Consider the following 17,308-nt stretch of genomic DNA (forward strand, 5'->3'; position numbering starts at 1 on the left):
TTCTTTTGGAGACGTTTTTCTTCTCATCCAAGAAGCTTCTTCAGCTCTGACTAGATCAGTGGTTCTCAACCTTTCTAATGCCGCGACCCCATAATACAGTTCCCCATTTGTGGTGGCCCCCAACCACTTATACATTACCGGGTGCCAGGGGCGTGGCCAAAGAAAAGGGGGAAAAAATGGCGGACAGCCTTGTTTGGCGACCCCCGTGAAATGGTCGTTCTACCCCAAATGGGGTCCCAACCCACAGGTTGAGAACCACTGGACTAGATGGTGCGGATTGGAAGTTAGTTCTAGGTTGTTTCTCTCTTTGTTCAGTTTCCATCCATTGCTTTTTGTCTTCCCGCTCGGTTTAGTTCGCTTTGACAGTGACAAGAACAACTAAGGACTAAAATTCTTATCACCCTGTCCAATGGATTTTGGCTTGCCAAGTCCAGTCAGATACAGCTGAAGTCCTGCAGATGTTTAGGGAAGAAGAACCACAGGAGGGAGGAACTTAAAACATGTTCACCTGTTCCACTTTGGCTTTGTATTTTGGATGAGGGTTAGCAGGCAAAAGTCTTAATAACAAAACCATCTCTGTGCGTAGAAGAACAGGCACCATCAAGTACCCAGTTACATGGTGGTTTCCCTTACCCCTTAAAACCTTGCTGGGATGTTGAAGATTTTAGTGATCCTTCGAAATCTTGTGCAAGAATGCCAACATTTCACAAGATTTCACTGAAATTGTGAAAGGCATTGGTAGTCTTATGTAAAGTCTTAGAAGGTTGGACAGTAGCTCCTGAGGTCTCAGAAGACCTTGAGGAAACGTTAAGAGGCTTTATTGATCTTTTGAGAAGGGTCTTGGAGTTGAAAGACACGGCTGACGTGATGGAGAGAACTTCTGGGGGATCTGGAAGCCTCTATTTTGGCAACCTTGGTGACACTTAAACCCCCCCCCCCAGCTTAAGAGACTCGTTGACGGGAACAAGAAAACTGGATCTGCTGTGTGGGTCACGTAAATTCTATTTCTTCTGAGCTGGATTCCTGGGAAAGCATTGAGTAAAGGTTTCTCTGTCAGGTCATGTCCGACTCTAGGGCACAGGGCTCATCTCTGTTTTTTGGCCAAGGAGTCAGCATTGTCCAAAGACATCTTCCGTGGTCATGTGGCCAGCATGTCTATATGCCAAAGATGCACAGAACTCTGTTACTTTCCCACCAAAATGGAACCAATTAATCTACTCTCATTTGCATGCTTTCAGACCGTTAGGTGGGCAGGAGCTGGGGCAAGGAACGGGAGCTCAACCGTTGGATGACACTCGGTTCTCAAACCTGAGCTGCCAGCTCTCCAGCTGACAAGCTGAGCATTTTTAACCACTCGGTCATTGTGCCCTCTGGGAAAGCATTGAAGAAATGTAATAACTGTTTAGAACAGAATAGAATAACAGAGTTGGAAGGGACCTTGGAGGTCTTCTAGTCCAACCCCCTGCTCAGGCACGAAACCCTATACCATTTCGGACAAATGGCTGTCCAGTCTCTTCTTAAAAACTTCCAGTGTTGGAGCATTCACAGCTTCTGGAGGCAGGTTGTTCCACTGGTTAATTATTCTAACTAATTTTTTTCTTAGTTCTAGGTTGCTTCTCTCCTTGATTAGTTTCCATCCATTGCTTGTCCTCCTTCCTTCAGGCGCCTTGGAGAATAGTTTGACTCCCTGTTCTTTGGGGCAACCCCTGAGATATTAGAACACTGCTATCATGTCCCCCCTCATCCTTCTCTTCATTAAATAGACATACCAATTCCAGCACCCGTTCCTTATATGTTTTAGCTTCCAGTCCCCTAATCATCCTTGTTGCTCTTCTCTCTACTCTTTCTAGAGTCTCAACATCTTTTTTATATTGTGGTGACCAAAACTGGATGCATGATTCCAAGTGTGGCCTTACCTTACCTTACGTTTCTTGCTCCTAATTTTTATGCCAAATATTTGGCATAAGCCTTGAATGACAGAGGTGGGAGGATAAACAACCTCGAAACCTGAATTCCATGACTTTTGGCTTTGTGCTTGTGGTTTTTTTTTTTTTTTTAAATAATTCCAAAGGCTCAGCAGAAACTTCCTGCATTAGATCTGCCTTCCCCAAGGTGTTCTGGGATCCAAGTCTTAGAATTCTCTCTTTCTCCCCAAGGTGGTAGTTAAGGACATGTTGAGGATCTTCTTAGTTGTGGAACCCCATTATAGGATGCTCTTCCCAGATTCTCAGCATCCTAATCAATTTATCTTTCCTCTGCCTTAAGACTTAGTGGCCTACTCAAACTTCTGGATTCTTTGAAGTGTTCATTGTGCATTTTACTCAGAAATTGTTGGATGCTGAATCCCCCATTTTCCTTTTCTCTCTTTCCACTCTTCTTTTATTACAGTTGGCAAATTATTTCTCTGACTGATGATGCAGTGTTTTCAGTGGGCGTCTTGTTATTTCAGAGGGAAGAGGTTGAGAGAGATTGCTAAGTGCAGACAATAAATATGGGAATAAATATGTAAATAAAGACACAGATGGGTTGTTTGTTGAAAGTCCTGTGGTTCAGGACTTTCTAGTTAAGCACCTTGGGTAACACATACTACACACAGCCCTTTTCCGCCGTTGAGGATATGCTTGGCATTTAATGATCTGAGCTACTCTCCAAAAAGGGGATGAGGCCTGGGCAACCATACAACTCTTGTCTCAATTGTAATTCAGTTATTTTAAATTTAAATTAGTTAAGTGGAGCTCCCAGTGTTATTCTTAATGTCCTTAACTGTCCACTCTCTGTCGCATAAGCAGTTGAACTTTATTAGAGATTAGACAGCCTGTCCCCTATTGGTTCATTGTTTCAGAGATACTTCCTTACCTAAACAGAGAAACAGAATGACCAAGGATAGGCAAAAAAAGCAGTGGAAGCAGCAGTGACTTCTGACTTCCAGCTGGTTTTCCCATTGAGTTTCCTTGTGGGAATCGGGCAAGAAGCATCGGGAATATCCCTTCCCTCCTGTCCCCTTCCCTTCCTCCAGGTCAGTGGCTGCTGCTGGATGAAGGAGGAAAGTAGGGATTGCAAGAGTGGCTGGGAAACTGTCATGGAGCTTTGAAAGTGAAGGTCATGTAACTGCACTGAAGCAGCCACAGCTTCCCCAAATTGTAGTTAAATTGGTAACTGGGTTGTTAAATGAATCTGGCTTCCTCTTTTCCTCTGCTTGTCTGAAAGTCGCAAAAGGTGATCACACGACCCCAGAACACTTGAACTGTCCTAAATATGAGTCAGTTGCTAAGCATCTGAATTTTGATCACGTGACCATGGGGAATGCTGCAATGGCCGTGTGAAAAACAGTCACAAGTCACTTTTTTTCAGTGATGCTGTAGCTTGGAACGGTCACTAAACAAACTTAACGTTGATGACTGTCTGCCTGGCTAGATTCTGGAATAGCTCAGAGATAGAGAAATGATATGGTCAGGGCTATGGCTATATCTTTATTTTTTTTTCTCCATATTTCCTCAGGCTTGGCGGAAACGCTGGTTCGTGTTACGTCAAGGCCGAATGAGCGGCAACCCGGATGTGCTGGAATATTATCGGAACAGTCATTCCAAGAAGCCTATCCGGGTGATAGATCTGAACGAGTGTGAAGTGGTGAAACACTCGGGGTCCAACTTGATCAAGAAGGAGTTCCAGAACAACTTTGTTTTTGTTGTGAAAACAACCTACCGCACTTTCTACCTGGTGGCCAAATCGGAAGAGGAAATGCACGTGTGGATCCACCACATAACCCAGATCTGTAATTTTGGACACTTGGAAGATGGGACAGGTAGGTACGATGAGATAGCTCAGGTCTCGTAAAAGTGGTCCATGAATGACGTAAGCCTCTTGAGATCGCACTAGGATTGAGGTGGTGGACAAACTGCATGCATGCATGAAGGAATGAATGCTTGGAGATCTTCATACAGTCCCCATGTTTTACGTGCTAATAAATCGTCACAGGACAATTGTTTGAAATCTCACTTTCTTCTAAGCAACCTCATCCATCAAGCTGGCCGATTGGCAGAATTAGTTAATCTGGTCTTTTTTTTTGTAATTGATATTTTGACATGTTTATCACAGGGAGGAAATGTTGCAGTAAAAATCTGTATCGTTGTATGGTGAAATAGACAAATAGGATGTCGTTGGGGTAGCTTCCATAATAGACGACCACAATTTGTAAGTCCAACCTGCTTGTTCCCTGGCAGGTGGTGAGGTGTTGTTGTTTTTTTAACCCTTTTTCCGTGGCTCCTTTTTTTCCTTTCCCTCCAGTTGGCGACAATAGGAAGGAAAATAACTGTGCAATATAATTGTGCACTTTCTGGATTCTGCGTGCAATATCAACAGACAAGGCAGCTAGTTGTTCCCAGGTCACTAACAGTGGGGGATGCTCTCAGAAGGAAGGTCCATGGATAATCTCAGTGCAAAAACACACCAACTGAGAGCACACATTCTTGCAAAAAAGTGTGAGGAGATTTTCTTCCATTTTGTAATAGTTAAACACTGACATTCAGTTATAAGTAACGCCTTGTTGCATCTGGCCAGTTGGTAGATCTTACTTCATGGCTGTCTTATTATTATTATTATTAATATTATTATTAATAATAATAATGTTGGAAGGGACCTTGGAGGTAGTTGAGTCCAACCCCCTGCTCAGGCAGGAAACCCTATACCATTTCAGACAAACGGCTGTCCAGTCTCTTCTTAAAAACTTCCAGTGTTGGAGCATTCACCGCTTCTGGAGGCAGGTTGTTCCACTGGTTAATTGTTCTAACTGTCAGGAAGTTTCTCCTTAGTTCCAGGTTGCTTCTCTCCTTTAGTGGCTGTTTGAAGTTATGATGACATCGAAAAATTAACTTTACCAGTCCTTCTATTTATGACAATTGTGGCATCTTGTGTTCACATCATCACCATATGCGTGTTTCACGGCTGACTTCTGACAAAGCAGAGTCAATGGCGAAGCCAGCATTAATATTGCAATCATGGTCACATGTTGTCTCTCTTAACGACTGTAATGACTTGCTTAATGGCCAAGCCAGAACTGATGTCACAAGTCCATCACGAGCATCAACAACGTTTCATTTAACAACTGTGTTGCTTAGTGCCGGAGTTACCTGTCCTAATTGTTATAATTGCAAAGTGGGACTACTTGTCCTCCAACTGCTAAGTATCCTATAGTAGAAGCATTCTGGGATAGCATCTCTTCCACACCTCTGATAGCCACTTCTTGTTTAGTATTTTTTGACAAAAGATATTCCGTTCTCTATTCTTCTGACCATGAGGCAGCAGCATATAATCATAATAACTAAGTACCTTTTTCTCTGCGATGGCATAAGGTGAAGAGCTGAGATGAAAGGAAAAGCAGTTTTCCTGATTTCACATTGTTAAATTAGTATGTGAACTGAACTCTACTTATCTTTCTGAATTCTCATTTCTCCATATTCGATGAAGCTCTTCTCTAATTGCTCAATCTCACCCACACGTTGCACATAATAGTGAAAAATCAAACAAAATGGCAGTATGTTAAGGAATACACTTTCAGGCGAGGAAAAAAATACCGTCTTTTACAGTACATTCTTAGATTCCAGTCAAATATCTCTGTATTTTTTATTTTTTTTAGAGTACTGGCTTTAGTAAAGAACCGGATGAGGAATTGGCCACAAGACAATTATAGCTTTTGAGATGAAGTTTGTAGAGCCCCCAAATTAAATAATGTTTTTAATGTTAAAAGTTACTGAAATCTCTCCAGATTTTAGTGGGTTCATGAGATTTAAAGCAAAGACACAAGAACACAATTACCTCAGGAAGGAATTTTAGAAATCCTGTGAGATTTTGACGTATGTATATCTTTGGGTGGGAGGCATAAAAATATGGTTGATGTCTGCTCCAATGAAAAAAAGTTCTGTATCAATGGCCTAATTATGAAGGAGGATGTTTATCTGCAATTTAAACCTGAAACACAGAAGGAAGTGTTGATGCTTTTGTGATATGAAAGAAAAAAATTTTTGGCAAGGAACAGCCAAGAAAAGACTAAGTTCGGATTTAGGGAACTGAAGGCTAAAATATATGAAGAACAGTTGCAGGAATTGGGTATGTCTACAGTAGTTTAAGGAAAAGAAGGACTCACTCGGGATTACATGAATGCAGTGTTCCAATATTTGCGGGACTGCCACAAAGAAGTGGGGGTCAACCTATTCTCCAAAGCACCAGAAGGCAGGACAAGAAGCAACGGATGGAAACTGAACAAAGAGAGAAGCAACCTAGAACTAAAGAGAAATTTCCTGATAGTTAGAACAATTAATCAGTGGAACGACTTGCCTCCAGAAATTGTGAATGCTCCATCACTGGAAGTTTTTAAGAAGAGATTGGACAGCCATTTGTGTGAAATGGTGTAGGGTTTCCTGCCTGAGCGGGGGGTTGGACTAGATGACCTCCAAGGCCCCTTCCAACTCCTTTATTCTGTTATTTTTACCCAGAAATGTAGCATTTCTTTTTCCAGTGGGAATTTCCTAAAGCCAGGGTATTAATAGGAAGGAAAATGTGGAGTTTCCGTGGGAGCAAAGAATCTGATTCTTATCTTGCTGCAGTGAAAAATTGCATTTTAAAAGCAGCCCTGAGCAATTTAGTACTTAGCATCCCTCTTTCCCTCTTCTTGGAGTAAAATAATCCAGAGAGGTTTAAAAACAGAGGGAATGTTTGAGAGGGTGGACAGCTTGGCATCCGTCTGTTGAAGCACCCTTGGAAAAATTTTCGAGACACTGTCTTATTTTGTCTGTCTGGGAGCCATAGAACCTAAATCTTGCTAAGCAGAGCACTTTTAGGGGAGACAAGATCTCCAATTAAAAAAAAAGAAAAAAAGAAATTAGCACTAAGTACTTTTTGTTTCTGCACTCTGGTTAAAATATGCTTGGAATGAATCATCGTACAGATGGCTTGATGGTTACAAGAAATAGTTCAGTGTCTTTAAAGGGGGGGGGAAGAATCTGAAAGCTAATCTTCTGGTGCTATTATTTAAAGCGGATCAAATGTAAGGTCCACTTCAACTTGCTCTTTGAGTTGGAGGACAGGGCTGAATGTCAATTGCAAACCCAGCGTATTCCTGGATTTTGCAGAAATTGCTTTGCTCAAATGGGTGATTTCGCGGGCCTGGGCTATGGTATCAGTATAGTGAAGGATAGCAGAGCCTGTTGGGACATTCTCTTCTTTAAAAATCAAACCTGGTTGATGTCTATTGTGAGGCTAACGCATGCCCAGAAAGAATGTAGGGATTTGTCTAGGATTGTGTGTCTAAGTCAGTGGTTTAACCTTTTTAATGCTGTGACCCCCAAATGGTCGTAAGTCGAGGACTACTCGACCGGTTGTAAGTCAAGGACTACTCAACTGATGTAGCACCGTTTGCAGAATGGCACTTTTGGCTGGCTCAGCAGGGCAGAGACAGCCTGGACAATTCCTATTGGCTTTTGAAAGCCAATCGAATTAGACTCTATTCAAGAGAGTCTATTCTATTGGCTTTCAAAACCCAATAGAATAAAAGGGAGTAGCACAGCTAAGGAAAAGGGGGAAAAAAATGGCGGACTGCATTGTTTGGCGACCCCCGTGAAATGATCGTTCGACCCCAAATGGGGTCCCGACCCACAGGTTGAGAACCGCTGGTCTAAGTGGAGATGAAAGACTTGTATGGAAGCGTAGCAAAAAAGAGCCAGCTTCACTGGGTGTGTGGGCTGAGCTGACCACTAGATGGCAGCAGTGAGGTATTGTTAGACATCTCAGTCTTTGCTGCCATCTACTGGTCATGGAGAGTTCTGCTACATGAAAGATTCATGTAGATTTCAGACCAGGAATATGTCCTTGTATAGATGCCATCTTCAGATAATGTTCTAAGCTTCCCTATTGTCATTACTCTTTGAGAGAGGCTTGTGTGTACAGGCCTGTTCCCTTGAATGTAGCTTAATTCATTTTAGGATGGGAGGCCCAACACTATTCATGGCCCTGGTTTTGGGAGCAAAAAGGAAATATTAAGTTGCAGACATTGGGGGAACTCGGCGCTTTAGAAACTGTGCTGAGATCTGAAATAATTTAAAGTGTGTCAGCAATACTTCCATTTCTGTTATTCTGTTATCTTCTTAATGTATAAAGGCAAAGAAGAGATTTATTTTGGAGTTCAGATCTGAAGCACTTAATTTTGATCTATTGCAGGCAAGACCCAATTCTTTCCACCATAAGGTGAACCTTACTATAGTCTTCTGAATCTTCAGATATATCATCCTGTAGAACAGTGGTTCTCAACCTTTTTAATGCCGCAACCCCCAACCGGTCGTAAGTCGAGGACTACTCAACCGGTCGTAAGTCGAGGACTACTCAACTGGTGTAGCACCGTTTGAAGAATGGGACTTTTGGCAGGCTCAGCAGGGCAGAGACAGCCTGGACAATTCCTATTGGCTTTTGAAAGCCAATAGAATTAGACTCTATTCAATAGAGTCTATTCTATTGGCTTTCAAAAGCCAATAGAATAAAAGGGAGTAGCACAGCTAAGGAAAAGGGGAAAAAAATGGTGGACTGCGTTGTTTGGCGACCCCCGTGAAATGGTCGTTCGACCCCAAATGGGGTCCCGACCCACAGGTTGAAAACCACTGCTGTAGAAGATAGCGTTCTTCAGAGGACATGCAATAGACTGTTCCCATTGCATTTGTTGAGGCAGCTATCTTATTTTTAACATTTCCTGGTTGTGCTGATGGAGGGGTGGGTGGGTTATAATAATAAAATCATACATGTATAGTTGAAGAAAGTTGGAAGAGAGAGGCATATACTCTGTTCAGGACCTTTGGTTCCACGAGCCTATGGACTCATCTTTGACCACAACATATATATCTAAAAATTCCAAGCAGGAACAGGCAGCTTTTGGTGGCTGGGAGGAAAAAATTCAACATTTGGGGGAGGGGATGGTGGAATGGGTAATGATCCAAAATGCAGAGGGCTGGAAGTTTTGCTGCTTTTACAGATTTTGGCAAAGATTTTTTTTTCTGTGTTTTATAATAATGCTAAGCTGTTAACGGGATGTACGCAACAGGCTTCATATGTTTTTGGCCTTAAAAGGGAGGACATGGTACCAATCAGAGCCAACTTTAGAGACTTCAAAAAAGAAGGAGGCCACCACAGCTTTGAGGCTATCACTTCCAACTTTCAGAACCAGCCCACTTTGGAAGATCCACATGCTATCGCTCTGGATTTATTAGCGAGCCACCTGGTTTCTATCTTCAAGTAGCTGCCAGCTTGAGCAGAGCGCACAGTCTATTACAACAGTGGTTCTCAACCTGTGGGTCGGGACCCCATTTGGGGTCGAACGACCATCTCACGGGGGTCGCCAAACAACGCAGTCCGCCATTTTTTCCCCCCTTTTCCTTAGCTGTGCTACTCCCTTTTATTCTATTGGCTTTTGAAAGCCAATAGAATAGACTCTCTTGAATAGAGTCTAATTCTATTGGCTTTCAAAAGCCAATAGGAATTGTCCAGGCTGTCTCTGCCCTGCTGAGCCCGCCAAAAGTCCCATTCTGCAAACGGTGCTGCACCAGTTGAGTAGTCCTCGACTTACGACCGGTTGAGTAGTCCTCGACTTACGACCGGTTGGGGGTCGCGGCATTAAAAAGGTTGAGAACCACTGATTTACAAGGACTACTCTGAATAATCCCTGGAAGGAGCCGTTCAATGTCCTGAAGGTGCTTCTCTGAAAAGCAACTGGACTTTCATGTGCTTTTTTTTTTCTTCTTGCAAACATTTTGCTGCTTCCTCAGTTAGAACTGAAGAAGCTTCTTGGATGAGGAGTGAAACGTTTCCAAGAAAAAAAAAAACCCAAGAAAGTCCGGTTCCGTTTTGGAAAACCACCTTTTGGGACAACCGTGACCTGGATGATGGAGAATCTCCATTAGACACGGAGCCCTCCTAGGGTTCTGCTCTGTTTTTCAGAAATAATGGGAAAATCTGGAGGTTCCCCCACCGAATCTCTTTATTTTCCTCTTTGTTGTCATTTTATTCCCTGCGATTTCCTTGCTTTTGCTGATTGTGTTTCTGCTCAGGAGAGAGAGAGAAGGAATATGGCCCTTTTACGTTGCCTCCTGGAAAATGGACATACATAATTCATTGCCTGCAGCTGCTCTACCAGCCATTAAAGAGCTTCAGTCATATTATCGGGCACAAGGGAAAAGTCTGCAGCAGGACCCTGAATTCTGTCTTTGGCGTCCAATTTCAGATGTGAGCAGAGTCAAAGAGAGGGATTTGTTTTTCTTGATGAGCATGTGCTAATGGGAGAGATGCTGGGATAAATCTCAGCTCGGTTGTTCCAAGCAACCTTCTGCTGAGCTTGCCTCCTAATTGAAGTCACATTGTATAACATTGTGGATGAGGCATGAATACGAATGTGGAGCCAATGCAATCCTGAGCTGCATTAATAGAGGAACACAATCAAGTTCATGTGAAGTTCTTTACAAAGCCTTAGTAAGACCACACTTGGAATATTTACATCCAAGTGTAATATTCTGGTCACCACAATACAAAAAAAAAAAAAAAAAAGATGTTGAGAATCTGGAAAGAGTGCAGAGAACAGCAACAAGGATGGGCTTGGGTTTGGCTAATCTAAAGAAAAGAAGAAATAGGGGAGACAGGATAGCAGTGTTCCAGTATTTGAGGGGCTGCCATAAGGAAGAGGGGGCCAGGTTGTTCACCAGAGCACCAGAGGGCAGGACGAGAAACAATGGTTGGAAGCTGATCAAGGAGAGAAGCAACCTGGAATTAAGGAGAAACTTCCTGACAGTGAGGACAATCAACCAGTGGAACGGCTTACCCCCAGAAATTGCAGGCACTCCATCACTGGAAATTTTTAAGAAGAGACTAGACAATCATCTGACTGAGGTGGTATAGGATCTCCTCCAAGGTTCCTTCCAGCTCCTGTTCTGTTCTATTCTACTCTACTCTACTCTACTCTACTCTACTCTACTCTACTCTACTCTACTCTACTCTACTCTATTCTACTCTACTCTATTCTATTCTATTCTATTCTATTCGGGTGCTGGAGGCTAAAATGTATAGAGAACGGTTGCAGGAATTGGGTATGTCTAGTCTAATGAAAAGAAAGACAAGAGGTGACATGATAGCAGGGTTCCAGTCAGTGGTGGGATTCAGCCGGTTCTCTCCACTTCAGCAGAACTGGTAGCTAATTTTTTGTTGCCCAGGCCCAGAATGGACTTCTGGAAGTGGCATCCACACAGAGAACCGAATGTTCCAATATTTGAAGGGCTGCTATAAAGACAATGGGGTAAATCTATTCTCCGAGGCACCTGAAGTCACAATAAGAATGGTTGGAAACTAATCAAGGAGAGAAGGTAACTAGAACTAAGGAGAAATTTCCTAATTGTGAGAGCAATTAGCGGGTGGAATGGCCTGCCTTCAGAAGCTGTGGTTGCTCCATCATTGAAGGCTTTCAAGAAGAGATTGGACAACCATTTGTCTGTAATGATACAGGGTCTCTTGCTTGAGCAATGTGGTCCAAGGTCTCTTCCCACTCTATTATTTTATGTTCTATGTTCTAAATCCTCCAGAGCAGGTCAAAGAAGCAGCCCTTTGCGAATAAAAGGCTAAGGAAGGCTAAGGATCTTGTCTTGGAAGGATGATGCGCTAAGCTCAGGTTTGTTCAAGTTGGCGTTAAAGTTGCTTCTGGATGAAGCTTAAATTCTTGCCCCAATTTATATAATTTTGCAGGGCTTCTGACTGCAGTTGTCTTCTGCGTTGACTTGCATGTTTGCATCTTGTTTTTTTTTTTTTTGTCCTAACCCAGAAAAATCAAAGAAGGAAACATAGAAAGTTCCTCATGTTGGAATATGGGGGAAAGCTAGACTAAAAATCAGGAAAGGGGGCAGGCACTTCTGAAATCTTGCCAAGGAAACTTTGGGACTAGTCCAGGCAGTTGCCAAGACTGAACCCTGATCTAAAGGTGCATGCATGCGCACAGACATACTAGAAACTCTGGGAGTTTTAGTCCCGCTTTAGTCACAAAAGCCAGCTAGGTGACTTTGGGTCTCTCCCTCCCTCTCAGCACAACTTGCCTCACAGGGTTGTTGTTGTGTGGGGAAAATTGAGGGAGGGAGGAAGGAAAGAAGAAAGGGAGAGAAACAGAAGGAGAAAGAGAGAAAGAGACTGGAAACCTAATTTTGTCTCCTGTTCTGGACCGGAGCAAATAATGATGGATAATAACCATGTAGCTGTTCTTTAAAGCTGTTCTTTTTCTGCCTAAGATGCTGCACAATATTTTGGGTGTGGTGATAGTTGCAGTTGGATGATGACACCAAGTAGATGAGACTAGATTTTACATGACCAGGGCTGGGTTGCTTTATTTTTCCTGGACTTTCAACAAATGCCTAAACCTACATAATAGCTTAGCTCACTCTTTTATTTATCGGCTTCCTGCTCCAAGCAGTGAGAGCCAACGCTGATTTTGGCCCACTGTGATCAGAAGGGACCTGGGAACTCCCCCAAAAAAGGATTTTCCAGGTTCCTGAAGTCTTTGCGACCTTGAAATTGCCTCCCTTGCTTTAAATCCATCTCCAAGTTCAAGCTCCATGGTCTGTTTCCTACCTCCCTTCTTTGTTCTCTGGTCTGCAAGGCCAGATAGAGGAAGGGTCATGGGATCCCGTCCTTGTCTTTCTAACCCTTGGTTTCCTTTTATCAGATTCTAATCTTTCCGCATTTAGCGGAGTCTGCACTCGCAATAGGGAATCCTCAATTTACAACCATTCGTTTAGGTGACGGTTCCGAGTTCCAACGCGCAGAAAAAAGTTGACTTACAACCAGTCCTACAGCTTATCAAAGGATCTTTGGGAAAAGGGCAGAGAAGATGATTTAAGGCCCGGAGACTAAAACATACGAAGCACAGTTGCAGGATTTGGGTTTGGCCAGTCTAAAGAAAAGAAGGACTGGGGGGGGGGGACATGATAGCTGTATTCCAGGGTTTGGGAGGCTGACACAAAGAGGAGGGGGGGGTCAATTTATTTTCCAAAGGACCAGAAGGCAGGACCAGAAACAATGGATGGAAACTAATCAAGGAGAGAAGCAACCTGGAATCAAGGAGAAACTTCCTAACCGTGAGGACAATCAACCAGTGGAACAGCTTGCCACCAGAAGTTGTGGGTGCTTCATCACTGGAAGAAAGAGACTGGACAGCCACTTGTCTGAAATGTATAGGGCAGGGGTAGACAACCTCGGCTCTTTTATGACTTGTGGACTTCAATACCCAGAAATCCTGAACCAGCCATACTGACTCAAGAATTCTGGGAGTTGAAGTCCACAAGTCATAAAAAAGCCAAGATTGCCTACCCCTGACCTATTGGCCATTAAGTACAGTAGTCCTCAACGTACGACCACAGTTGAGCCCAAAATTTTGTTAAGTGAAACGTGTTAAATGAATTTGCCCCAGTTTATGACCTTTCTTGCCATAGTTATTAAGTGAATCACTGCTATGCTGGCTCAGGAATTCTGGGAGTTGAAGTCCATGAGTCATAAAAGAGCCGAGGTTGCCTACCCCTGGTATAGGGTCTTCTACTTGAGCAGGGGGCTGGAGTAGAAGACTCCAAGGTCCCTTCCAGCTCAATTCTGATTCTGCTCTCCAGAATCCCTTGATCAAAATGTAGGTGCCTGGCAACCGGCATAGATTTACGACGGTTGCAATGTCCCAGAGTCACATGATCGCCATTTGCATCCTTCCCAATTGGCTTCCAACAAGCCCAGTCAGCAGGGAAAGCCTGATTCACTTAATGCCCACATGATTCAGTTAATAACAGCGGGGATTCATGCAACAACCGTGCCCCAAAAAAAAAAAGGTCAGAAAAATCGGGTACATTTAACAGCCACTTAGCAGCAGGAATTCTGCTCGCAGTTGTAGCTCGTAAGTTGAGGACTCTCTGTAAAAAAAAAACAAGTCCGTGGATAACTAGCATCGCTCGCCGATCCCTGAGCTGGTTTCAAGCCTCATTCTGCCAGCGTGTTCGGATCTGCGCCCGCTGTTCCTCACTTACTTATTGACAGGTTCTCAGAATTAATGCTTGCATTCTGAGTGTCTCTCCATAAATTATGCAAAGAAGGAGCTTTGGAGGTCAGTATTTACTTTAGTGCCTTGCTTATTGTTTCTTCTCCCAGAGATTCTGGCTGATCATTTGCTCAAGCCTGTGGTGTGTCTCTGGAGAGTTGCATCCCAGCTCTGCCCGTTTCATCTGAATGACACTCTGCCTTTTCTTCGTGTACTGCAGAAGGCCATTAGACGCTTTCCCCCATTAATGATCGCTCCAAGACAGATGGGTGAAATCCATATGACCTCCCGGGGTCCTTTGATAACCAGCATCTGGAGACAGTAGTCTAGAGATGAAACAGATTTTAATTGATGGGCTGGGTTTTTTTTTTTTCCCTCTCTCTCAGCTTACTCCACATATATGAAAAACAGTAATCAGTGGCCAATGACTCTGCAGCTAGAATACTCTGGAGCTTAATCTAAGTGCATGAAGCTGGAATGATGGCTTTGGCTACAATGCAACATAGAAGGTTTAGATTAGATTGACACCTTGATGGAGAATCGAAACCTATTAGGTCACATCTGCTAGATGTAATGGATGGATGTCCAATCTGGTCCTTTGGGCAAGAAAGACCATCAACTCCATTCAGCTTCCTGAATGGCCAGGCAACCTTTTTTCAACTGGATCAGTGTTTCTCAACCTTGACAATTTTAAGGCATGTGGACTTCAACTCCCAGAATTCCACAGCCAGCGTTGGGAGTTGAAGTCCACATGCCTTAAAATTGTCAAGGTTGAGAAACACTGAAGTGGATGGTTTTAGCCGAATAAGCATCCCTAGGTGGGAACGTCGGATCGGGAAAGGCAAATGGATAAGTTTAGAAAAATATCTCCCAGAGTAACACATGGAAATGTTATCAGGAGAAGACATCTGTTCCTTTTGCTAGGAAACATGAATATTGCCATCTGCTGGTCACAACTGATGGATTAGTTTTTCAGTTGGAAACCTTGTCATGAATAGACTTCACCAACACAATTACTGGCTTTCTAGCCTCCCGAAATGAGAATGCTGACATGTAATGAGTTTTGGCAGTCTCGTGGGATTGGGGACAACATGAGGGAATTGGTGCTACCTTTTGACTCCCAGGGCACGGTGGCTCAGCGGTTAAAGACACTGAGCTTGTCAGCTGGAAAGCTGGCAGCCCGGGTTTGAGACCCCGAGCGCCATGAGGTAGGTTGAGTTCCCGTCCTCGCCTGAGCTCCTGCCCATCTAGCAGTTCAAAAGCATGCAAAATGTGAGTAGATCAATAGGTACTACTTCAGTGGGAATGTGACAGCGTTCTGTGCATTTTGGCATATAGTCATGTTGGCCAGGTGACCATGGAAATGTCTTTGGACAATACTGGCTCCCTCAGCTCGGAAACAGAGACGAGCACCCCCTGGGTGTCAATAGATAAAAGTAATGGTTTCCTTTGTCCAATCGGATGTGGCTGGACAGAGAAACCTTTACCTATTGACTTCCAGGTTCTGAAAAAAAAAAGGTTGCTGGGTTTTGGCTTAATTCACTTCTGTATTTTTGAAATTTTTTTTTTGAAAGAGTGCATGAAACACCTGGAGCAAGTGTTTGGCTGCCCATTTTTCAACAGTAATGTCTTTCCCCAATATAAACACTCTGCTTCTTGGAAACTGTTGCTTTAGTTAACATCTTGGCCTCTTTTCCTATAGTGTTTACAGATTAGGGAAGTCGAATTTCTACATAGTGTAAACACCTGGTGGCTTTCCATAACAAACGTTTGACTCTATTTATCTTTCAATTGTCAGTTGAACACTGCTGTGAGAAACAGGACCTTCTCACCCTCGTGGAGGGGGTTGGGAGGAAGCTCTTTCTGCGGCCACTTTTCTTTAAAAAAAACATGGTTAGGAAAACATGGTTAGGACCTCTGTACCTAATCAAGGTCTAGAATAAGGCTTAGTATCAAAATCAGAATAACGGAGTTGGAAGGGAGCTTGGGAGGTCTTCTAGTCCAACCTTTTTCACTTAGGAGACCCTATACCCATGGTGGCGAACCTATGGCACGCATGCCAGAGGCGGCACTCAGAGCCCTCTCTGTGGGCACGCGCGCCGTTACCCCAGTCCTAGGCCTTCATCTGGGTTTTATAAAATCTTTTCGATTAGGCCTCCGCTGCCGTTTGCCCCCCCAAAAATGGTTCATTCAATCAATCAATTTCAAATTCTCGTGGAAAAAAAAGTTATCGCAAAGTTGGAATTGATTGATTGGACTTTTTAGTCCCACCCAGTCTGCCGTTACCACTGAAGCCATGCCCACCGAATTGGCCATGCCCACCAAATTGGCCACACCCATCCAATGGGCCACGCCCACCCGGCGCTACATAAGTGGGGTTTGGGTTGCAGTTTGGGCACTCAGTCTCTAAAAGGTTTGCCATCACTGCCCTATAGGCAAGTGGTTGTCCAGTCTATTCTTAAAATCCTCCAGTGTTGGAGCACCCACAACTTCTGGATGGAAGTTGTTCCGCTGATTAATTGATCTCACTGTTAGGAAATTTCTCCTTAGTTCTCAATTGCTTCTCTCCTTGATTAGTTTCCCTCCCTTGCTTCTTCTCCTGCCTTTTAGGTGCTTTGGAGACTAGGTTGACCCCCCCCCTCTTTTTAATGGCAACCCCTGAGATATTGGGATGCTGCTATCATGTCGCCCCTGGTCCTTCTTTTCACTAGACTAGACACACTAAATTCCTGCAACTGTTCTTCATAGGTTTTGGCATATGTTTTGTTTTCTCCCCACTCCTAGTCCAGGGTTTTAAACGCTAAATCTCACCAGCTATCATATGTGTGTAAATGTAGATCCTTGTCTCTATAAAAACACGGACCATTGTCAATCCTATGGCATATGGAAGGTGTAGCGTGTTTCTTAAGGCACCAGCCCCTAACCTTTTGGACACCAGGGACTGGTTCCGTGGAAAGAAGTTTTTCCTTGGACCGTAGGGGGTGTGGTTTCATGTGCTGCATGTACCCCGCAGATGAGGCTTCTCTCATTTGTGCGGTCTAGTTTCTGGCAACACACTGACTGGCGCTGGTCCACAGACCGGGGCTTAGGGGACCTCTGTCTTAAGGCATCAACATTTCTTGATCTGAATAGCCTGAAATGAAGAGTTCACTGTTGCATAAAATGTAAAGAAGAAGCTGCCTATGACGAATGTGTGAACATGTGAGTGTTGGAGAATAATGTTTCTGT

The 17,308-nt window shown here is 43.6% G+C and overlaps 1 protein-coding gene across 1 annotated transcript in view; it reads left to right on the forward strand.

The window, feature by feature from the left end:
• GAB3 (GRB2 associated binding protein 3) overlaps nt 1-17,308 on the forward strand; it is an 88,362-nt gene that overhangs the window by 44,880 nt on the left and 26,174 nt on the right. Inside the window, exon 2 of the mRNA XM_039348736.1 lies at nt 3,499-3,802. Within this exon, the coding sequence (XP_039204670.1) occupies nt 3,499-3,802 (304 nt within the window). The remainder of the gene's footprint in view (nt 1-3,498; nt 3,803-17,308) is intronic.

Source organism: Crotalus tigris, unplaced genomic scaffold, assembly GCF_016545835.1.
Source record: "Crotalus tigris isolate CLP2741 ecotype Arizona unplaced genomic scaffold, ASM1654583v1 scf7180000018172.2679963, whole genome shotgun sequence".
NCBI lineage: Eukaryota > Metazoa > Chordata > Lepidosauria > Squamata > Viperidae > Crotalus > Crotalus tigris.